This window comes from Ooceraea biroi, chromosome 8 (genome assembly GCF_003672135.1).
Source record: "Ooceraea biroi isolate clonal line C1 chromosome 8, Obir_v5.4, whole genome shotgun sequence".
In the NCBI taxonomy this organism is placed as follows: domain Eukaryota; kingdom Metazoa; phylum Arthropoda; class Insecta; order Hymenoptera; family Formicidae; genus Ooceraea; species Ooceraea biroi.
Window position 1 is genome coordinate 267,761 of NC_039513.1, and position 25,828 is coordinate 293,588.

At 36.0% G+C, this 25,828-nt stretch overlaps 1 protein-coding gene and 1 non-coding gene across 2 annotated transcripts in view; one reads left to right on the forward strand and one right to left on the reverse strand.

The window, feature by feature from the left end:
• LOC105285972 overlaps positions 1 to 25,828 on the reverse strand; it is a 38,034-nt gene that overhangs the window by 359 nt on the left and 11,847 nt on the right. The window contains exon 3 of the transcript XR_003406887.1: positions 8,315 to 8,441. This is a non-coding gene — a transcript (uncharacterized LOC105285972). The remainder of the gene's footprint in view (positions 1 to 8,314; positions 8,442 to 25,828) is intronic.
• On the forward strand, positions 1,235 to 2,038 carry LOC113562383. Its single transcript, XM_026971800.1, has one exon. The coding sequence runs from the start codon at positions 1,433 to 1,435 to the stop codon at positions 1,784 to 1,786; it is 354 nt and encodes a 117-aa protein (XP_026827601.1). The 5' UTR covers positions 1,235 to 1,432; the 3' UTR covers positions 1,787 to 2,038.

A 25,828-nucleotide genomic window follows, 5' to 3' on the forward strand; every position in this document is an offset into this window, starting at 1 on the left:
CATTGTTGATTCTGATTTAAGACCATCTTAAGTACAATAGTCGTGTGAACCTAGCGCCCAACTTTAACAAATCAAAAAATCGATTATATCATAGGTTTGTACTTCGTTTGTACCCGTTTGTACTTCCCTTCAAATCGTTTGTATCTCAAGGATTAACAAGTTAGGGGGGAGGAAAAATAAGACAGCGCCTAACTTTAAGATATTTGAAAACGGCCTACGGCATTCGAAAGAGCATCATTTATACCCGTTTGTACCTCCTTTGAAATCGTTTGTACCTCAAAGGGACCGGAAGTACAGCATTTTCTTTCAAAATACGCCTAAGAGGTACTTTCGTCATTTTTTGAGATATCTTAAAACAGCCAACGGCATTCGAAAGAGCATCGTTTGTACCCGTATGTACCTCCTTTGAAATCGTTTGTACCTCAAAGGAACCGGAAGTACAGCAGTTTCAAAGTTCCCGAAATTGTTAATACGTAACTTTGTTATTTGTAGAGGTCCCTTTGAAGTACGATTTCAAAGGAGGTACAAACGGGTACAAACGATGCTCTTTCGAATGCCGTTGACCGTTTTTCGATATCTCAAATATTGACGAAGATACTTTTTGAACGTATTTTTAAAATTTTTAAAAGTCTGTACTTCCGGTTCCTTTGAGGTACAAACGATTTGAAGGGAGGTACAAACGAGTACAAACGAAGTACAAACCTATGATATAATCGATTTTTTTATTTGTTAAAGTTGGGCGCTAGGTTCACACGACTCTCCATAGCATAGGGGCACATCGTGTGTTTTGTTAAATGGGACAGGTCGCGGTCATCCAACGAGCGCGCAACGAGCTGCATCTCAGCGGGGGGGGGGGGGGGAGAAAACCCTAAAGCCTGGCCTTTCACGTCGGTCACGGCACGAATGCAACGTATATTTTGCCAAATGCGGTAGACCGCGCTTATCTCGTTCGCATCGGGCTTCAGATCGAGGAGGGATCATAAAGGCAAACCTTTCTCGAACACATAGGGCTGCGTATTTTCGACATTACGTCAGGGGTTGTGATCATCACCATCATCGTTTCAAAATCTCTTGACAAAAGCGGTTCCGAAATAGCGAAATTTGCACCGAGGGGCTAGTGAAAATAAAAAACCTCTTCGTTCTATATTTCGTCCCTGTCACGTGTATATCAGTCTCATTTTCTTCAAACGAGGGCTTTTTCTCCGCGCTGGCGCGATCTAGAGGCCACCCACGTAGCGCTAAACATGGGAATTACGAAATGACGTCCTTTTTGCTTTGACAAAAGTTGGACCTGACAAATGTCTAGGGGTGCGTGTAAGGAAATGTCTAAGTATAAATATGCCCTCGCGGGGCGACCAAGAGTTAGTTTTGCTCTTGTCTGACACGCGTAGCGATTTTCTTTCCGCTGTCTTGTGAGCAATATCGCGGCGATATGACACTTACGATCAGTAATCGGTCGCTTGCGGAGATATTAAGAAAAGTTTTTATCATTGGCTCCAATTTAAACGGACGAATAGATGGAGCCAAATTCATATCCGCGTTATCGGGTAACGAGAAGCGAAATTACTCACTATTTTGGCGTTTTGCGTCCTCGTGCTCCAACACTCTGTTGAGCATAATGGCGCAACTCGGGCATTGTGATGGTGACCAGGAACTGTTAGCCATAATCGAGGAAATTATAGGATTGCGCGAGGCTTGCAATCATGAAGAAGAAGACGCGGGCGGACATATAGCTGGTTTCCTGCGCCGAATGCGATTGGATAGGGGAGAAAGAGGTATTGATTAAAATCTTGTATTAAAATATAAGAACTATTCTTATTTCCGATATTTCTCTCGTAGAAGTATCCGCGAGACCGATCGCTATCACGCGACCGATCGCTGTCGTGCGGCCGGTACCGCGAGCTCGAAGACGTCGCGCTGAGGAAGAGCCCCCCGAGACGCCGCCTCTGCGTAAGTTGGAAAATAATGAAAATTAATGAAACATTAAAAAGCCGTGATTATTAAAAATTAAATTTTCTAGGACGAGCACGAATTGAAGATTTGCCAGCCCGCGATGCTCCGCTTATCGACATCAGCTCAGGTAAGACGTCATTCAAAACACTCCGCCGCGTAAAAGCCGTCCCATGTTGTTGGCGCAGTGGGGTGTAGAGAATAATGTTCTTATATGCGAAAGATAAACACTTTATTAAAGAATAATTGACAATGAGTGCGCCACGCAGGTAGAAACAAAGAGCGACGATATCGGAGCAACTAGGGTTTACGACCGGTACGCTCGACAGTTCGACTGCGAATAATAATTGGCTACGTGTACGTGTACGACCCTGTATTTGCCCTTATTTTGATATAAATAGATCGTGCCCGCACGTCGGCGTTATCGATACATAATGTATAAACTACTGGCCCACGTTGGGCGGCGAATACAAACCGAATAAAGCACGATTACTTTTCCTCAACACTCCCACCGTATGAGTGCTTTATTGGTTCTTTTATTACATTAATTAGTGAACGCAAGTAGCAAAATCTTTCCTTGGAAAGAGGCTTCGTCAAAATATCTGCTTGCTGTTCACTGGTTGGTACGTACTCAGTTTTAATTTCACCATCTGCGACTTTTTCTCTGAGAAAATGATATTTCACATCAATGTGTTTCGTACGTTTGTGAAACTCTGGATTCTTCGTAAGTCTAATTGCACTATAATTGTCTATGTAGAGATTAGTCGCTTCAGGTTGTACAAAATTAAGATTACTCAATAATCTACGGATCCATATTGTTTCTTTTACTGAGACGGAAGCTACGACATATTCTGCTTCTGTCGTACTCAAGGTAACTATTTTCTATCTCTGCGACAACCATGTAATTGGACCATTGGCGAGTTTGAACAAATAACCTGTAGTGGATCTTCTCGTCTCTCGGTCGCCTGCATAATCTGAATCAGAGTAGCCTGTTAGACTAAAATGATTGGTATCTCCTTCGTACAAAATACCATAGTCCTGCGTTCCCAGGAAATAACGCATTATCCGCTTAACTGCATTCCAATGTTCGTCGGTATGTTTACTAAGGAATTTACTTACATTACTGACTGAAAATGCGATATCTGGGCGCGAAACAGTAGCTAAGAATAATAATGAGTCTACGGCCTCGCGATAAGGTACTCTCTTATAATTATAATCTTCATTTTCAACGGGATACAAAATTACATGTTGATCCGCGGGTACGCTAATGCTTTTGGCTTTCTTTATTCCAAATTTTTCAATTATTTTATTAATGTACGCCTTGTGGTGTTTGAATAACGTTTTGATTTTTCGATCGCGTTTAATTTCTACTCCCGCAAAGTAGTGTGCATCGCCGATAGTTATATCAAACGTTTTTCGAAAAAAGTCTACAATAGCGTTCAAAGTTTTCACTGATTTTGCTGCAATCAGTCCGTCATCTACAATTAATGCTAAATACATAGCTTCGCCGTGATAATTACCAAAAAATATACAATTATCAGCTTGGGACGGTTCGAATCCGATTTCTTTAAAAAAAATCGCAAAACTTTACATTCCAACACCTTGGAGCTTGCTTTAAACCGTATAGAGATTTTTGTAGTTTACACAATACTTTATTTTTATCGCAATCAAGATTAACTCCTTCAGGTACTTCCATATAACTGTCCTCGTTTAAATCTCCATATAAAAACGCCGTTTTAACGTCAAATTGGATCATTTCAAGATTGTGTTGTGCGACTAGAGCTAAGAATATTCTTAAGGGGATCCTGGAGTCGTCTGTATTACCGGCCAAACTTAGGCCGAAGTAAGGCCGAAATAGTGATTTTCCAAGAACAGAATTTTTTTATTGAATTCACAGAATGCAAAATCCTTTTGCACGATGAAAGTAGACACAATAATGTAGTGTGGAAGATAAGACTGTACTTTCTAAACGGAAAAAAATCTCATCTTATAGGCTTCTTGGCGAATATCGTACAATAATATAAATTTGGCACTGCGTACATACGAAATTACTATCATCCACATTCAATTCACAATAAAGGAATACGAGGATGCTTTTAGAAGTGTATTTAGATGCGTAATAAAAAAGATTTCTGTCTTGGAAAATTACGTGAATATACGCGTCCGCATTCATGGCCACGCGTGCTAACAAAGCACAAGATTAGTTCCTCCATGCTGCAAGAAATGGCGTTGCAATACATGTCTATTTGAGAAGGACAGGCCTGTCATATCAGTTATATGGCGAGAGGTTAGACGTATTGTGCGTCTAACCTCACGTATTAAATTGTTTATTTTATGTTAAATAACCTAGATGTCGTATTGATAGGTTGACGACGCGTGTCTTGGGACACAAATTAAAAAAAAATTGTTTATTTTATACACGCTCCTATTCTAATCGCTCACTCACTCGATCGCTCCCTATAGACTACATATAATTACGTTCATTTCTCTCTCTCTCTCGCTCTAGACATGTCTGTGATTAATGGGTCTTACTGTGTAGATGAAGCGTTGGTAAAATTAAATGATTTCCTCTCGCAGCGACAGGATGGGTACGCGCAATCCTTTTCCGTCCGGGTGCGTAGGCCTCTGGCGCCATGGTTTACGCCCGAAATAAAGCGTCTTATTCGCGAGCGTAATCGGGTCTATGCCCGAATTCGCCGCGCGTCATCGCCGTCTTTGGAGCTCAGGAGTGCTTATAAGGGCTTACGGAGACGGGTCAGAGAGCGGGTTCGCGATGCTCGCTCGAATTATTGTTTTTCACGTTTGTCGAGTATTAGGGATGCACATAAGCTGTGGATCGAGCTGAGGAGTTTGCGTGTGGTGCGGGATGGGAGGGCTGTGGGTGAGTGTGCTCTGGACCCTGACGCTGTAAACGACTCTTTTTGCGGGGCTTTCGGGCGCGCTCCCTCTGAGACATGTCTGTCGCGTTTGCGTGTCTCTGACTTCGACGACAGTCAATTTTTTTTGCGCATGTTACTACGGAATATCTGATTAAGCACTTCCATTTCCCGGACTCTAGGGTGGCGGGGTGTGATGGCTTTTCGGGTTTCTTTCTGAGATCGTGTGCCGCAGCTCTTTTTCCGGTATTGTTGGAGATTTTTAATTGGTTCCTCAGCTCTTCATGTTTTCCTGCGGTTTGGAAATCAGCTCTCATCACGCCAATACCAAAAATATCGAATCCTACGCGGCCGTCTGATTTTAGGCCGATCTCTATCCTTTCCGAATTTTCTAAAGTGCTTGAGCGCGTTGTGCGGGACGATGTCGTGAAGTACCTGAGTCAGTCTGGCTACGCGGATCCAACACAATTCGGTTTTAATGCTGGTGGTTCTACTCAGGCTGCCCTGCTAAAGGTTACTGACGATATTTGGAGGGGGGTCGGCAATCGCAGGGTTACCGTGTTGGTGCTGTTCGACTTCTCTAAAGCATTTGATACAGTCGACCACTTTATTCTTCTTCAGAGACTGGCGGCATTGGGTTTTTCCTGGCCTGTACTTCGGTGGTTTTGGTCGTATTTGACGAGCAGGAGGCAGGCTGTTAGGATCCGTCAGGGGACTTCCCGTTGGAGGTCGGTTTCGTCGGGCGTGCCTCAGGGCTCGGTTCTCGGACCTCTGTTATTCAATCTGTACACGTCCGCCGTAGTCTCGGTAATACGTAATTGTCAGGTTGTGAGATATGCTGACGACCTACAGCTGTACCTCCACTGTGACCCTGCCACCCTTGGTGATGGTATTGTTCGCGTCAATGAGGATATCGAGGCGCTCTGCTGCTGGGCATCGGATAACATGCTGCGTTTGAATCCGGGGAAAACCAAAGCAATGATTCTCGGTTCTGCCAGGTACGTAAACTCACTCGACCTGAGTACAATTCCACCTATCAGAGTGAGCGATTCTGTCGTTGAATTTGTTACTTCGGCTAGGAATTTAGGGATTTACATCACGCCAACTCTCAGCTGGCGCGAAACGGTTACTGCAACGTGCAATAAGATTTACCGCACACTTTATCAGCTGAGAACTAATAGTGGTTGCCTCCCGCTTTGCTTGAGGAAGACACTGATCAACTCGCTGATCTATCCTCAGCTTGATTACTGTTTGGTGGTCATGTCCGATATAACTGGGGTGGAGAATACGAGACTCCAGCGAGCTTTAAACGCCTGTGTGCGTTTCGTTTTTGGCGTGAGGAGGGATGAGCATATCACTTCATATTTCAGAAGAGCTGGGTGGTTGAAGGTGCATGAGCGGCGCGATTACTTTATAGGTGTCTTGATGTACAAGGCTCTGGGGTATCGGGTCCCACTTCATCTGTCTGAGAGGCTTCGCTATGTGACTGATGCTAGAGACAATGTGGCGACGCGAGTCTGTGGGCTGGACCTTGTCGTTCCTAGTTGTCGTACTGCGACTTATCAGAGCTCTTTCATTGTTTACGGTACGCGTCTCTGGAACTCCCTTCCCGCGTCCCTGCGTAGCTCAGCCTCGGTGCCGGTTTTTAAGCGTGCGTTGTATGATCATCTTTTGGAGCTCTCCGTCCATTAATTATAATTAATGTTCTTCCAGTGCATATTAGTGTAATGTAAATTTTGTATTAACTTGTTATTACGAGATGAATTGTATTAACTGAAATTCTGTATGGGTTTACCCACTTTTGTTCTTCTTTGTACTTAAGGGCACGTACCCAGTAAATAAAATAAATATCTATCTATCTATCTATCTCTCTATCTATTTATCCATCCATCCATCCATCCATCCATCCATCTCCATCCATCCATCCATCCCATCCATCCATCCATCCATCCATCCATCCATCCATCCATCCATCCATCCATCCATCCCATCCATCCATCCATCCATCCATCCATCCATCCATCCATCCATCCATCCATCCATCCATCCATCCATCCATCCATCCATCCATCCATCCATCTATCTCACATTAAAACATGTTGTCCTACCTATAATCTGTACTTAAGTAATGAAAAGAGATATTTATAATCACTTTCTTAGTCTGCAAAACTGTAAATGTGTTTATTTTAATATTTTAAACTAACAAGATTTGTGAGTCATTATTGAAAATCAAGATACAAAATACAGTAAAAATCAAGATGCTGTACAAATTTATAAGAATTTTATAAGCTATTTAGAAGAAGACATGACCACTGCAATCCGGGCACGCCAAGTACTTCAATGTCGTCATGTGATAAGAGAGTATGCATGGAAAACATTTGGATAAAATACTCAAACTGAATTGCTTCGAGGGATTTGGCTAGTTAACTATTGATTTCATATTTAGTTTTGATTTTTATAAATAGCAGTGTAAACTTTTTATTGTATACAAGGTGAGGTTTTTTATGTACTTGGCGTACTTTTTTCACCTTTATAAGGTTTTTTTAATGGGATCTCATTGCTTTTTGCAAACATTTTTTATATATATTTTTTCTGCAAAAAATATATATGCATTTTTAGCATTTCGAGGCCAACTGCACTTTTGTACTTTCGAATCATTTATTAATTGCCATTCGGTACCTTTAGCACGTACTATGTTTGTATAATGTCCATCAATTGTACGTTCACCTTGATGAAAAATTCCACTAATAATTTTATATATATTTGCACCAATACAGATCTTTTTTGTAGGTACACCTTTAATTTTTAAATCTGTTATTTTTATAATTTTTGTATCACTAATTTTAAATAACATTAACTGTAAGATGATAACATTTCCTGTCATTATTATGCATAAATACCCATTGCAGTTGGCGCAATTTCTTCATATCATTAGTTTTGTAGAGTCCTTTTTTGAAAGAACTTCAGGCGCGTATACTTGGCGCTTTTTTTGTACCTTTTTTTAAAAAGGTAATTTTGTTGTTCAAATATTAACGAATAAATTAAAAAAAGAAAAAGCAGAGAGAAAAAGAGAGTGATAAGAAAATTATTTATTTATTAAAATAGTTAAGTGTAAAATTAGTCATTATTGTGACAATTAAACTGTTATCTCGTTTAATAGTACTAGTTCGCATTAAATTCGCATTAAATGTTTTTATAATTGATGCAAATTGTTATATAAGTTTATTATAGTACCATATTTCAATAATAAACAAAAATAATCTACACCATATGTGAACTTGACACCTCAATTATTTTCTTTCTTTTTTTCTTTTAGAAAGAAGAAAAGTTTTTAGATGTTTTTTATTTAAAGTATATCAAATTTGAAAAATTTGAAAATTTATTCTTTTATTATTAAAATTAATTTTCTCCCTTGAAAAATTGTACGAATATTTGAAGCCGTGCAAACTAACACACAATATGAAATCTAGAACGTTGATTTCACATACTGTGTGAATGTCCGTTATGAAGTGACCTTGTGGCATCTGAAACCGTTGATTTGCTTTCCAGTGTAACAGAGAAAGTATTCCGCTTTTGACTGTCACTGTCAGACAAAACGGTGAAGTTCCATTTTAACTAAAACACATGTAGAAGCAATACTTATAACAATTTTTTATTTAATATTTTTATCAATTTTATCATATACTAGTACAACACAGGCGCGCGCTATTTTATTTTTCAATATTAATAATGTTTTCGAATAATATCTTATATCTATTATTTATTATATGCACAATTATCACACTCTACCAAATTGTTAATCTCCACGCGAAGACAGCCACGCGATGGTAATCTAAACTGAACATAACGCACAACGCGAATCGAGATAACCAATCAGCGTCGCGGAAAAGAGGCAACAATGATTTCGATTTGATTTAACACGGCTTTTTTTAAGAGTGGATATATATATATATATATATATATATTGTATATACAAGGTAGACTATTTTAATCAATACACGCGAATATCTTGAAAAGGAGAAGTTTTTCAAAAACCTGTTTCAGACAAAAGTTTTATGCCTTCGAGAGGGAAAGATGATGATATTATCAATTTAATTCTAGATGACGTCACTTTAGAGATTTCATCATGGCGGCCATTTTTTTAAATGGAAGTCGATTTTTTTCTTGAAATAAAAGTTGTAGCTGACAATGAGACGAATACAACGGTTTTTTGTTTCTTGAATCATTTTTCAGTGAATTACAGCGTTCCAAAATTTATAATTTAAGTAAAAAGCTTCCACCCCCATACAGTGTGCGTATTGTATGACTCCAAACCGCCCTCCACCTATGTGCGTGTGTGTGTTGTTCCTATCTATTATCTGAACTGATTCTGCTTGATAGACAACCAGCTCCAGACTGATTGAAACGCATTTTCCCGTGCTTAACATTAGGCAGGATGAACGATGTGGACGAGACGGGGCTTTACGTGAGTCCCCTTGCCTTTCACGATTCGGGGTGCTTGATTTGCATAAGTTCCCTTGCCGAATTTTTATAAACATATTAGAAAAGATGTTCACAGACGTTTTCATTTTCTTGAATACATAACGCGATTCTTCGCTCGAAATGATTAACAGTTTTTAATAATACGGCCCGTGGTATGTTTCTAGAAGCAGTTTCGATTCTTTGAATCACGTCTTCTCGAGGTGTGGGTTCGCGCTTATCCACGACATTTTTTAAATAACCCCATAAATAAAAGTCGGGTGATGTCAAGTCGGGAGATCGCGCTGACCATGCTACTGGTTCATCTCGTCCGATTCACATGCCATTGTACTTCAACCCTCATATTAGTTAGGCTATCTGATTGGTCGCATGTAGCATGGCCAGTATTTTATTCACCGATGAATCTTTACAAGAATATTTACAAGAAGAACTTTTTAATGCACATAACGCACCTTACTAGACAGAAGAAAATCCTTTTATATTTAGAGAACTTCCAGTTCACTGAAAATTAAATATGGAGCTGATATAATAGGTGACCAACTTTGACCGTACATTCTTCCGAACAGACTAAGAGGAAATATTTATGTTGATTTTTTGACAGAACATTTACGATACGATCTTCAGGATTTACCATATCATACATATCCGTAAAACAATGTGGTTCCAACAGGATGGAGCACTACTTCATAAAGCAGATGTTATTTAAACACAAGTTTTCTAATTCCTGGTCAAGATGGTCCTATAATGGCCGGGGAGATCACCTGATTTAAATCCATTAGATTACTTTCTATGGTGTTATCTGAAAAATTTTATTTATAAGAATTTTGTAGAAACGTTAGAAGAATTAGAAAAACGACTTTTCTGTGCAGTTACGACTATTAAACCAGAAATGCTTCAGTGTATGTATAGCAGGATATGTATCACTAGATAAATATCATGATATATATCACGATATATATATCATTTGATTTATTCAATAAACCAGTATAAAAATCAATCAATATTAATCGATATATTTTGTGTAGTTAAATGCAACAAAATATTATTTTGCTCTCCAAATTTAAATGTTTTAAGAGATAAATGTTCTTTTATTAGAAATATTCTTATCCTTTTTATTTTAAAAGCATCGATAAATATACCATATACAACTTTTTTAGTGAAATGAGGTAATTGATATATGATATCATGATATATTTTTTTCATAAATATCTGATATTTTGATATTTATATAAAATCACGATATTTTTGAACTCTGATGTACAGCAAAATCTCATTCGCAGAATAAACGCGTACATAAAAATGTATTTCGAACATCTATAATATAAATATAAAAACTATAAATAATATTTAATGTAATAATAATCAGCCTATTTCTAGGCTACAATTATTTCACAAAAGATTGAAATTACTCTTCGTACGAAATATTATTTATATATCATTTAAGTATAGTATTTTATATTTAATCTTTCTTTCAATACATCCGTGAGAAATTCTTTCATAACAGATATACTTACAGTGACCGGCAAAAATAAAAAGCCACCTCCTTAATTATCCTGTTTCACATTATATTTTAATAAAAATATTAAAATAATGTTATTTTTATTGATGAAATATGAAGCATTTATTATATTTTAAAAGGTTAAGTTTAAAAAGTACATAATATTATTGCTTATTTTTAATTTTACTTATATTTCTTAAATAATACAGTTTATTAAATTGACAAAATAAAAAAACCACTAAGGTCTATTTGGTATAATATGTATAATACTTTGTGATTTTCATGTCAACAGTTTTGTTTATCGTGAAGTTTCTCATGTTCGCATTACTGCGTTCACTTCACGTTATTGCATACATTTTTCCGACATCGTCTTGCTTTGGTTATTGTCCGAAGTCCGTAATCAAAAATGGGAGGAAAACCAATTTCCATACAAGTTCGAAACCTAATTGTGCGGGATATTCAAAAAGGTCTTTCCTAATGGAAGATAGCAAAACCTACGAAGTAAGCAGAGGAGCGGTAAAACAGATCAGAAGGAAGTTCCAGTCAACTGGATCGGTGACAGATAGAATCGGAAGAGGCCGAAAACGAGTAACATCCAAGCGGGAAGATATGAAAATAGTCCGAGAAGTTAAAAAAACCCAAAGATTACTGTCAGAGAAATTCAGAAAAATACTCATCTCAATGTTTCTGACAGTACTATCCGTCGTAGACTTAATGAAGCAAATTTACACAGTTGATTCGCACGTAAACGACCTTTCATCAGCGTTATCAATAAGAAAAAACGTTTACAGTTTGCTCGGAAGTACGCGAATATGCCATTGGACTTTTGGAAAAAGATTCTATGGACAGATGAAAGCAAATTCGAGTTATTTGAAAACAAAAGAAGCGGATTAGAGTCTGGAGAAAACGCAGAGAAGAACTTCAAGATCGTCATACTCAGAAAACTGTAAAGTATGGTGGAGGATCTGTTATGATCTGGGGATGTTTCTCATGGGCAGGAATCGGAAATCTTGTAAAAATTGATGGAATTACGGCAGATGTCTACATTGACAGAATTAATGAAAATTTAGAGGAGTCTTTGCTGAAACTCGGGCTAAAAGATAATTTTATTTTTTAGCAAGATAACGACCCGAAACATACAACAAAGAAAAGTCAAGCTGTTTTCCGTACCTGTCGAATCAAACAGCTCGAATGGCCTCCACAGTCTCCAGATTTGAACCCAATCGAAAATCTGTGGGGGATTCTGGATAATAGAGTTCACAAATATGGAATAACTAATAAAAACTCTTATTTTGAAGCGTTACAAAAAGCATGGGAGAATCTGGACTCACATTTGCAAAATCTAGTTGAAAGTATACCAAGAAGACTTCAAAAAGTTATTGAGGCTAAAGGAAATCATATTAACTATTCAGTAAAATAATATTGTTGTTTCTTTAAATTAAAATTCTGTATTATCTTAACTGGCTTTTTAATTTTGTCACTCTTAAATATATGATGTTTAGAAATAAATAGAATATTAAATAAAAAAACCGCCTTGACTTAAATTGTTTTAAACTATAATATTTAATTAACACATAAATTTTTAATTTTAGTTATAAAAAAACCTATAATATATTTTTTGTATCTTTATGAAGCAAATCAGTCTTATAGATGAGGTGGCTTTTTATTTTTGCCGGTTACTGTATATTCAAAATAATGATACAGTCAAATATTATATTTATAATTACGTAATAAAATTTATTAATTTATAATTAAATTTATTTATTAATTTATAAAATTAATAAGGTAGAAGAAAAATGAACTATATAACTCACGTGATATTTTAGGATGCGCTAAGCGCATGCCTTGTGCCGCTCCTGACTGGCACGCGATCTAGTATGCTAATTGGATAACTTAAAGTAGCTCTCATTTAAAAATCATTCGGATTAAATTTTCATAAAGGAAAAATTTGTTTTGGTTGCTTTCAGGAATCTTCTGGTGTAGTTCGAGTGAGGTTATTCTGGGACACCTTGTATATCTGTTGGAATATAAAGGGTACGAAGTATTGCTATGAATTGCTATGAATTGCTGGATCTTGACGAAACTATTACTGCAGAGTATTACCAACAGTAAATCATTTTTAAGCTATGCGTCAAAAATGACCATGTACTGGGCATACAGTACGATAATGCTCGACCATGTATCACAAAGGAGATGAACATAATCATGAACATAATTATAATCTATGCTGTTCCCGTCATTCCAACATCTGGCTAAACGCATTTCAAGACGTAAAGAGATTTAAATGGGCATGCGTTTCGCGTGCCGAAGTGATAGGCGTAGCGCTCTAGGCAAAGCAACAATCTATTAAAAAATATTAGGAAAGAATGCCAGCGGCGTGTGTAGTTCTTCCCCTTACCGCGTCTTTACGTTGTTGGCGTTGTTAGGTAATACCGCCGCTACCACGCTTAGAACACTCCATGCATTGCCTCAGCGAGATACTTACATATTTATTTGGTAATCGTCTTTAATATCTCGATAATTATTATTATCGCAAACGATACAGGCTTTTTCTATTTAACTCAAATTCTTCTTTTCACGAGTCTTGATATTTTTATTACCGAATACGCTGTATATACATGTATTTTTTAAATAATTTTAATTATAATTTAATTTTTAATAATATAATTATGAAAAAAGCATATATATATATTTTTTTAAATAATTTTAATTATATTATATATTTATATATTATATATTTATATATTTATATATTTAATTATATAATATATATTCATAATATAATTAGTGTTATACACACATTTATAACATTAATTATACTATACATATTTATATATTTTTTTACTGACTTTAATTATATTATGTAATTATTATATATTATATCATATATAAATATGTAGTATAATGAAGTTATGCGTGTATATAAATAAACATAAAAATAAAAATTCCTAACAAAGATATATATATACACACATATATATAAGTGATTTCGCATCAGAAATTTTTCTTTCTTTATTTTTCACAATCAGAGTGCTCTTAGTGTGCTTTTCACTAGGTCCTCGTATCGAAAAAATTGATTGACATCATTACGTAAAAACAAGTCTGTCGAACTAAAAGCGCCATGTCAAACTACGTTCCGTTCCACATCCATACATTATTCGCATGCACAAACGCAAGCGCGAGGAGAGGCAACATACCACGTAAATTCTCTCTTGAAGGTATTGGGTTAGTCACTTGATCGGAACGACTCTCACTTATTAGTCGCGAGAGTATCACAGTTACGTCAGTCGTTTAATTGTTCTTTATAAATTCTATTAAAAGGGTATATAAATCTCGTGAATTTATTCACGGCTGCGCTCATGCTGTTTCATTGCATTATTACATTATTGCTATATAGATATATATGTTTCTTGAACAGATATCGAGAATATTATAAAATTGAAAATAATAAAACAATTCTGAACTATTAAATAACTGGGATTTGGTAAGAATATCATTTGTTTTACATATAATTATTATTAATAATAAATATTAAAATATAAAGTTTGTCTATTATTTATTAAATTAAATTTATACTTTCTTCGAACTATTGCGCAAGCGAATAAGCGAATCAAATATTTGATCCATAATATTCTTTGTTTCTTTGAAGTTTATTATAAAGCTTGTTTTTGTAAAACTATTATAAAGAAGCAAATTAAAAAATGTTAATTATGTTATTTAATAATGATAATTAAAATATAATATAATAAATAAAGCAATATATTATATAGGTAAACTTTATATAAATATAGAACTAATATATCCATTTCATAGAAAATATAAAATCGAAAGATAGCAAATTGAATAAGATTTTATTTATTGTACCTTTTGTATCAGGTTTTATTAAAATTGAGTTTTTAAAAAAATTATTTCGCAATTAAAAGAGTTAAAATGAAGAATTATAATTAAAAATATGTTGGGTATGATAGTTATTGTGGAATTAATATTATAAATATTATTTTAGAGGAGATGTTTTAAATCAATTTTAATGATACATAGTTTTTTTAATTGAAATTTAATTTTGGTGTAAATTTGTGAACAATCTTTCTTTGTCTTCTTTGTTATAAAATTAGGATATATTATATTTCAGACTTACATGTAATTAGACTTACGAAATAATAATGAAATTTGAAAGTTTCTAGGTGTTTAGAAGAAACAGTAAAATTTCAAGAAAATATAATTCCTAAGAAAATATATTGTAACTAGAAGTATTGTAAAGAAGAATCACGTGTTTCGATAGAATTTGTTTAGAAAGAACAAAAAAATGTTATGGACAATTGCATACTGATTTTGCTTTGTAAAAACTAGCGAACATTTTTCAAGGCATTATAGTTCAAATTCTTATTTATTGACTATTTATTCGCATATATACGTGGAATGTGTGCAATCGAAAGGACAGCTGGTTAACGTTCTGGTTGAATTATTTATTCGCGGACGAGGTCGCAGAAACAAGATATTAAATGATCGGGAAAAGGAAACTGTATAACTACAATCACGTGATTTTTTTACTTATTATTACAATAATTGTTTTGTATTGACATAAATGTATTGACATAAATTTCAATTATACAGAGTTAAATTTTATACAATGTATATATAACTTCATCAATTCTAATTAATGAGCTTTTCATTATAATACAAATTTGTAAAAAATGAACCTTTATTTTACTTACCATGTGTGTTGTTATATTGACGATAAATATAATATTAGATATTATTGTTATTAAATTATACAGGGTGTTTCCTAAGTAAGTAGACAAACTTAAGGAGGATATTCCTTGGCTTATTTTACGAAGAAAAGGTCATATAAACATATGTCCTAAACTGCTTTGTTTTCCAAAAAAGTACATCACTGTTTTCGTTCACTTTTCGTTTATTATAGAACAGTTTGTGTTATTGCAAATGAAACAAATGAAAAACAATAGTAACCAAAAAGAAAAATTATAACGAAAAAGAAAATAGTAACTAAAAAGAAAAATAATAACATCACAGTAACTGCTGAAAATGTCCACCTGCAGCCATGATACACGCCTCAACTCTCCTTTCCATTGATTAACGTACACGCTCAAAAATACCTGGAGTGTTACATATTCTTTCACATCCATCTATTATGCGATTTCTGAGATCTGTTGAAATTTGTTGACTCGTACTGCAAAAGCACGCTATCCGAAAAGTGAACGAAAACAGTGATGTACTTTTTTTGGAAAACAAAGCAGTTTAGGACATATGTTTATATGACCTTTTCTTCTTAAAATAAGCCAAGGAATATCCTCCTTAAGTTTGTCTACTTACTTAGGAAACACCCTGTATAAATATTAACTACTATAATATAAAAAATCCATTTTCTAAATTTAATCTTGAGAATAGATTTAATTTAATCTTGAGAATTAGATATTATTAACTTAAAACAGGAAAATATTACACTGAAGATGGTCCAACGTTGTGACCGAAACGTTTGTATGGTTTGAATTTGGATTTAAATAAATAAGAAGCACTGGACACCCAGCTTTGGCTCGTTGCCGTTGATTTACTTCGTAATTGGAAGATATCGAGCCTGTTACACTTCAAGTTAGATATTATTATTGCTATTAAATTATATAAATATTAACTAATATAATGCAAAAAATCCGTTTTCTAAATTTCATCTGGAGAAAGATGATTCGTTAAATAATAATATTTATTTTATAACTTCCGAGATCAATAAAACAAGAACTGAAGTCATAATTGTATAATAAATATTGGGTTGTTCGGAAAGTAATTTCGTTTTTCACAAAGAGATGTCGTTAGTCGCGTTCCTCGATACTTAATCTTACTCTAAGCGGCAAATTCGTTTTATATTTTGACAACTGACATTTCAGACGTCATTTAGTATCTTATTGTGTTGCGATCTGTCAAGTAATTTTTTTGGCATCACATCAAACATGGAAAATCAAAGTGAGCATTTTCGTAATATTTTGCTTTTTTACTACCAAAAGGGTAAAAATGCAGTGTAAGCGAGAAAAAAATTGTGTGCCGTGTACGGAGAAGATGTATTGAGTGAACGTCAGTGTCAGAATTGGTTTTCGAAATTTCGTACTGGAAATTTCGATTTGAAAGATGCACCACGTTCAGGTCGGCCAATTAAAGCTGATGACGAGAAAATAAAGGCTCTGGTGGATGCAAACCGTCGCATAACAACACGCGAAATTGCTGAAAAGTTAAATTTATCGAATTCGACCGTTTACGATCATTTGAAACGCCTTGGATTCGTTTCAAAGCTCGATATTTGGATTCCACACAATTTAAAGGAAATTGACTCGATTCGACGCATTACCATCTGCGATTCATCGTTGAAACGTGAAGAAAATGAACCATTTTTGAAGCGAATCATAACTGGAGATGAAAAATGGATTGTTTACGACAATGTTAAGCGAAAACGATCATGGTCCAGGCAAGATGAACCTGCTCAATCGACATCCAAGGCAGATATTCATCAAAAGAAGACCATGCTTTCTGTATGGTGGGATTGGAAGGGAATCGTATTTTTCGAGCTACTACCAAGCAACTAGACGATTGATTCGAAAGTGTATTGTCGTCAGCTGGATGAATTGGATGCTGCCATCAAGCAGAAGCGACCAGAATTGGCGAATAGGAAAGGTGTCGTATTCCATCACGACAATGCCAGACCACACACAAGTTTGGTCACTCGCCAGAAGCTTTTACAGCTTGGATGGGATGTGCTACCACACCCACCATACTCTCCTGATCTGGCACCATCCGATTACCATTTGTTCCGGTCTCTACAAAATTCTTTGAACAATGTAAACTTCGATTCAAATGAAGGCGTCAAAAATCACTTGCTTCAATTTTTTGTCAATAAGGAGAAGGACTTCTATGAGCGTGGAATCTTAAAGTTGCCAAAAAGATGGCGAAAGGTAGTGGAACAAAATGGCCAATACATCACTGAATAAAATTTATTCTAAATATGAAAAAACCGCCTTTCATTTTTCCTTGAAAAAACGAAATAACTTTCCGAACAACCCAATATATTCACACATATCGAATTCGCAATAATATTCGTTCATGATTATAATTAATTTCCGCGCATATTAATAATTACTTCTTCAGTAATTATTCTGTATAAGGGACTCATATCCAATCACCTTGACTTTGAGACATATTGTTAAAGACATCGCCCTGAGTACCCTTCAAACAATTTTAGTCGGCGTTCATTGTTCGTTGAAAAATTATTAACGAAATAATTTAATTCAAACGTATATATTTAATTGCGGACACTGACCAATGTCTGATGGACGGACGAATTTTTCATAACTGCATGCCAACAATTTTGTTAGATTCAATGCAGAAATTTTTAACGTTCCAAGAACACATTCGTCTACTACGTGCCAACATTTCGTCAGTCTTGAAACGTAGCGACTTACTATTCAAGAACGAAAGATGTTAATATGTACTGCCTAATTAATTAATGAAAGATCCATTGCGAAAAATATCACCCCACGCTAGGATATAATTTAATAAAATAAATAAATAATTTTTACATACTGTATATATAAAAACATTGAGCTTGTAGGCAGAGATCTTTTTCCCTGCACTCTCATTTAATGAAACTTAATTATTGCAGTATTATAAATTAATGTTTGATTATTCATTCGCCTTACTAAATTGATGAGTCAGGAGTGTGACCTTTATAACATGGGCGCCCGGAGGGAGGGGAAAGGAGGGGCAGTTTTCCCCTCCCTGGAATTGAAAAATTGCAATTAAAATTCTAAGTCATGAACAAAAAACGAAAAGAAAAGAAAAGAAATTTCATAAATAAATAATACCATAAGTTATATATCTGATATAATTTCGAAATGAAAATTTTCCTTTTGTTTTTTACTTGAGTTTCCTATCTTTAGAGAAATCTTAAGGTTTTGCCCCCTCCTTTGAATTTTTTCTGCGGGCGCCCATGTTCTATAATATATGTCGAAATCAAGATAATCGGAGCTAATTCACCTAATCTATATAATTATCAGTAGACTCATCAATTTAAGAAGGCGAAAGAAGATAATTATACAGATTAGGAGAGTCAGCCCCGATTACTTTAATCTTGAGATTATATTATAGAAATCGCACCCCTGAGTAACCCGCGAAAAAGTTTTAGCTGTCGCTCGTTGTTTATTAAAAAGTTATTAAAGAAATTTAATAGTTTCGCACGCGTTTTCGACTGTCCAAGCGAGGATTTGAGCTTGACATATATTATAGAGGTCACCCCTTCCGAGTATCTACAGAATCTACAGCAATCTATAGAAGATTTTACCCATTTTTGCTTATTGTTTATTAAAAAGTTATTTACAAAAAAAGGCAATAATTTAATGGCAATAAGTTACATTGGGGTTGGGTTAGGTTAGATTATATTGAAGATTATATAATAGAACGATCAATAAGCGCAACTACTATTTTATAATTCCACGTTGTAAAATAAGTACAAACAGTAAAAGTGTGAGCAGGGGAAGGACCAGAGCTCTTTTCACAAAAACCTAACCTAATCCAACTCCGTAACTCAGTATTAAATTTTTTGTTTGTTACTAACAAACTATATCCTTTGGCGTTAACATTAACTGGTGCGTTTTCAAAATTTCTTTTGTTAATAATTTTTCAACGAACAAAGAGAGCCGATTAAAACCTTTTGAAGAATACGCAGAGTAATGTCCTTGATAACATATCTCAAGATCAAGGTGATTGGAGCAGAATACCTTATACGGAATTGTTAAGGCAGTTGCAATTATTTTGTAATCAAACATTGAGAGTACGTTTAGTTATTTGTTTAGTTTTTTATCGTCGTGGAGGTTGGTAGTGTGACGCCATGATTATGTATAAGTTTGTGTTTCTTATGTTGGTCACTTGTGGCCCTGCGCTTACCGCTTACGTTGCGTTACGAAATATAAAAAGTTATTATCACGTTGTGCTGTGTTAATTTCTCAAAGAACCTTATCAGGTTATGAGCCCAGGCACACGCCCAGTCGCGGCTACAGATACGATACAAACGCTTTGAAGAAAAGGAGTAACGTAGAAGTTACGTGTATATTTAGAAAGTGGTACACGGCTGAGGTTAGGTGGCCGAACGGCACAGATTCACGTGAGTTATTTTTACAACTCGTTTTTTGGACAACGAAGTTTGCCTTATTAATTGGTGCCAAAGATGAATAGTTCAGGTTCGAGTGGCGCTGCGACAAATCAGATGCAGGTTATTGTCGGCGGCGGTGGATACACGATCGAGAAGCTAGAAGGCACAAAGAACTACAATAACTTGAAGTTCACGATGAAAATGACGTTAATTATGGATGGACTATGGAATTGTATTTTAGGCACGGATAATGATGCAACGAAGGATCAGATGGCATTGGCAAAAATTTGTTTAAATGTGCAATCTTCATGTTATGTCCATGTGAGCAACGCAAGCACTTCTAAGGAAGCATGGCAAAATCTACAAGTAGCCTTTGAGGATAAAGGGCTATGTAGAAGATTGACTATCTTACGTAGACTATTGCAGACCAAGTATGAGGATTTCAACTCGATGGAAGAGTATGTTAGCGGATTGGTTTCACTCGTACAACAGCTAGCAGACATCGGACACAAAGTAGATGACGAAAAAGTTGCGATGCTGATGTTAGGAGGTCTTCCAATGGAGTTCGATCCGCTAGTCATGGGACTAGAAGCAACACACGATAGGCTTTCTAGTGAGATGGTGAAGACCAGATTACTTTCTGAGGATTATAGAAGAGGTTCTACAGATGCCAGCGGTGATGCTACTCTTGTTTTGAAGAGTTCACGCAAGGGCACAACTCAAAAGAAAACAGTAATCTGCTACAACTGTGGAAAAGAAGGCCACATCAAGTTTAAATGTCCTCAATTCAAAAAGGACAAGAAAGAAAAACCGAATCCGAAGGAGAGACAGCAAAAGTCAACGAAGAAGACAGATGAGAAATTGTTATTAGCTACGAGTTTGGCGGTTGGAAATTTTGACAAGAATGGTTGGTACATTGATTCAAGTTGTACGACACATATAACCATGCAAAATGATTGGTTTTCCAAACATTCAGCTATTGGACAAAAGAATATTATTATTGCAAATAACCAAGCCCTACGCAGTAAAGGAACAGGTGAAGTTATAGTGAATTTGAAAGACGATGAGGAAGAAACTATTACAGATGTTATGTATGTACCCGATATCGCAGTAAATCTATTATCTGTAAGTAAATTAACTGAGAAAGGTTGGATCGTTGTATTTGATAATGAAAAATGTCGCATATATAATGAGGTTAAGTGCAAGATTCAAGGTAAATACAAGATATCAACTACGAAGACAGATGGAATATATAGGTTGGATCAGCAAGATAAGTGTGAGATGCCTGTTTCAATGGCTGCGGTGACCTCAAATAATATATGGCACAGGAGATTGGGCCATTTAAGTTACAGAGGCATGCAGAAACTAAAAAATGGCCTCGCTATTGGAATAGATTTTCAACAAGGAGAGAACGTTAAGGCTTGTGTTCCGTGTATCCAGGGGAAGCAAACAAGAAAGAAGTTTCCAAAAGGAGAAGCAAGAAGAGCCGGAGAAAAATTAGAGTTAATTCATTCGGATTTGTGCGGCCCTATTAGCGAGAGTACTTGGAGTGGATCTCGTTACTTGCTTACTTTTACGGACGATTTTACAAGAAAAACGTTTGGCTATCTTATTAAGTCGAAGAGGCAAGTATTTGACAAATTCGTTGAATTCAAGACGCTAGCTGAGAACCAAACCGGTTTGAAGATTGAAAAGGTACGAACTGATAATGGTTTAGAGTACTGCAATAAGCATTTTGAAGTTTTCTTTAAGAAGAATGGAATAATCCACGAAACTACAGTTCAGTATACACCCGAGCAAAACGGAGTAGCTGAGAGGTTAAATAGGACCCTAATAGAGAAAACCAGAGCTATGCTGCAAGATTCTGGATTAAGTAAGAAGTATTGGGGCGAAGCTGTGATGACAACAATCTACGTGAAGAATCGGAGTCCAACTGTTGCTGTTCCCAGGGCAACTCCTGAAGAATTATGGTCAGGATACAAGACTGATGTTAGCAACTTAAGGATTTTTGGGTGTAGAGTTTTTGTACACACCCCGAAGAGCTCAGGAAGAAACTTGATCCTAAATCAAAAGAATATATAATGGTGGGTTATTGCGATCACACCAAAAGATACAGGTTAGCGGATCCTTTACAACCTGAAAAGGTTATTAAGGCCAGAGACGTCACTTTTTTGGAAGATGATATCAGAAACGAAGACGAAGAACAACAGGATGCTGTAGATGTCAACGCAACTTTTGAGCCATGCAGCGTAAGTAGCAGAAATGAAACCGATGATTCAGACGTAGAGGACGAGCAAAGGGAATCCGATAGGGGATTTAGTGAGTATAAAAGTGCGGTAGATAGTTCCGTAATTTCGACAGATGACAGTGACGATGACACTTTCGCGGATGAAACGCTTCAAGCTGATAATGAAGTGATTGATAGACCGAAACGTGAGATTCGTAAACCGGTATGGACAAAAGATTTTGTAATGCATACAATATCTAACGATGTAATTTGTAAAGAACCGGAATCATTTGACGAGGCAATTACTTGTTCACATAAAAAAGAGTGGAAAAAGGCAATGAAAACGGAATATGATTCGTTAATTAGTAAAAATGTATGGGAATTAGTAGATCGCCCAAGTAATTGTAATGTAGTAAAGAATAAATGGGTTTATAAGGTTAAAAGAGACACTTCAGGTAATATTGAGAGGTTCAAAGCACGGTTGGTTGCTCGTGGTTTCAGCCAGAAACAAGGCATAGATTTTAATGAGACATTTGCACCGGTAGTGCGATATTCTATGTTAAAATTATTGTTTGCTATTGGAAATGAAAAGGATATGGACATGGAACATTTAGATGTTTCTACTGCATTTTTGAATAGTAAGCTCGATGAGCAAATATACATGGAGTAACCATCTGGTTTTGAAAATGATAGTGCAAATAAAGTTTGTTTACTTAAGAAAAGTATATATGGGCTGAAGCAATCGAGCAGAGCCTGGAATCAGACCATTCATGATATATTAACAGATATTGGATATGTACAATCAAAATGCGAGCGGTGTGTATATATTGTTACGTGTCCGGTCAGCCTCGGCTCCACACACGCTTCACCACTCACTCTCTTTCACTCGCACGCTCGCGGAAATAACACTCGCGTTATTAGAAAAGAACAGGACTTTATTCTACGGATAAGCGATGTATTTATAAAGCAATCAGAGCAGCTCGCGACACGTCCAGCTGAGATAGCAGCTGAGCTTCAACTCGATCTTTTCTCTTGTTTATTATCCGTCGCTCGGAGATCGGCGTCTTCTCACGCAGCTGACTGTCAGCTGAGGCGATCGACTCCATTACACCAGGTGGCCAGCCCGGACGTAACAATATTAAGAAAGATAACGGGATGTTAGTAATAGTAGCGCTTTATGTTATGATCTTTTTGTGTTTAGCGATAATGCGGCGGAAAAAGAAAAGTTAATTAACGTGTTAAAGACTAAATGTGATGTAAAACATTTAGGTGATGTTAAAAATTGTTTAAGTATAAAAGTACTACGAGATAGGAAGAATGGTAAGTTAACTTTATCTCAGAGTCAATATGTAAAAGATTTGCTTGTAAGATTTGGCATGTTTGAAGCTAAGCCAGTTTTAACACCGATGATTATGAATATTAAACTTGAAAAGAGTACTGAGCCTAATTTAAAATATCCGTATCAACAATTAGTTGGAAGTTTATTATATTTAGCAGTATGTACCAGACCCGACATAGCTTATGCGGCTAGTTTATTAACTCAGTTCAATACTTGTTATAATGAATCGCATTGGATAGCAGCGAAGAGAGTACTTAGGTACTTGGTTGGAACTATTGACTATGCTCTTGTATTTGAAAAGGGTAAAGAAAGTATAGAAGTTTTTGCAGATGCTGATTGGGTAGGTGATATTACAGATAGAAAGTCATATACAGGTTTAGTTGTGAAATAGGCTGGGGGAATCGAGAAAGCAAAAAACAATATCACTTTCGAGTACAGAAGCCGAGTATTTGAGTATAAGTGATGCGACAAAAGAAGTTATGTTTTTACGTAATTTGTTAAAAGAGATTGGCAGTAGCCAGGAAACAATAACAATATATAATGACAATCAGAGTGCGCAATAGATTGTTAGAAATTGTCAGCATCATAACCGAACAAAACATATTGATGTTAGACATCATTTTATACGCGATGCATTGGATAAAGGAATAATAAATATTAAATATAAGCCAACGGATAGTGTGTGTTTCGTGTATGGAGAGCTGTTCACCACACACAATAGTTTTCGCTTGTAGGGTGAATTATCATTCACCCTACAAGCCTAAAGATAGGCTTCACTGAATCACCATGTTCCAATATGTTTATTAAATTTGGCACTAGTACACCACCAAATTGTTCCGACGTTAAGTCGTTTTTACAGTTTTGCAGTTCGCGAATCGCGACGACGCCTAGGGGCGATAGCCCTGAGTCGCGTAACTGTCTGGGCAACGCTTAGGGAGACTGAGCTCCTGAGCCACGAACTCGGATATGCCGGTGATCAAAACGATGTACCCGCTTACCGATCAGAATTCGACTGGCCTGATGTAACGCGCCTCGATCTCCTTTTATAAATTCGGATTAATTTCCGATTGGTCGCCTGAGATCGCCAATCGGAACAGTTTCTTTAGCGATAAAGGAAGCCGCGGCTTGATTTCACAGGCACCGCGGATTGATTTCATAGATGCCGCGGCTCTTTCATTCCGAACCGATTTCGATGGCTTTGCGTTATTTGTCGGAGTAGAGACTCGTCGGCATATCCAATGACCGCTTTTTACTTTACCGCATGTGTCGTGCACGACGTATAACACTCTATGTAACAGTATAGTAGCAGACATATTAACAAAGTCGCTACCGAGTAATAAGCATAATGCGTTTGTAATAGAATTAGGATTAAAGTGTTTGTATTGATATTTGATTAAGAGGGAGTGTTAAGGCAGTTGCAATTATTTTGTAATCAAACATTGAGAGTGCGTTTAGTTATTTGTTTAGTTTTTTATCGTCGTGGAGGTTGGTAGTGTGACGCCATGATTATGTATAAGTTTGTGTTTCTTATGTTGGTCACTTGTGGCCCTGCGCTTACCGCTTACGTTGCGTTACGAAATATAAAAAGTTATTATCACGATGTGCTGTGTTAATTTCTCAAAGAACCTTATCAGGAATAATTATCACTTCTTTAATGTATTGATTGGTATGCCAGACATATGAGCCGGCAAGTGATGATTTTCGTATAATTATATGTTCACAAATTTATGTATTATAGAATGCTAATTTTCGTGTCTCAGCGTAATAATTGCACCAAACTATACATTTAAAAGTTTTATCACATACATTACATAGAATAAAAGTAATCATTGGAACAATGTATTCTATAAACAAAAGAATGAGATAAACCGGTCCGCGATTCTGATGTGCTGGAACAATTGCTAAAATTTTCTCATATCAACGAATTAAAGAGATGTTAAAAATGTAACAATTGCATCATATTATATTAGTTTTAAAGGTAATTATTTAGATTAACGGAGCAACCTCGAATGACCTTGACCTTGACATATGTTGTCACGGTCACCCTCCTGAGTAACCTTCAAAAGGTTTTAGCCGTCGCTCATTGTTTATTAAAAAGTTATTAACAAAAGAAGTTTCGAAAATATAGTAGTTATTTTGAATATTGAAAGGCATAAACGACGAATATGAACGAAGGAAGGAAAGTGATTTAACCTTCAAGCGGTCGCACGGTGTCGAAACGACCGCACCCGGATAATTCCTTTAAATAAAAACCTATTGCCGCATCGTAAGGATTTCCCATCTCTAATAGCTTGTAATAGGTTTATTACGAACA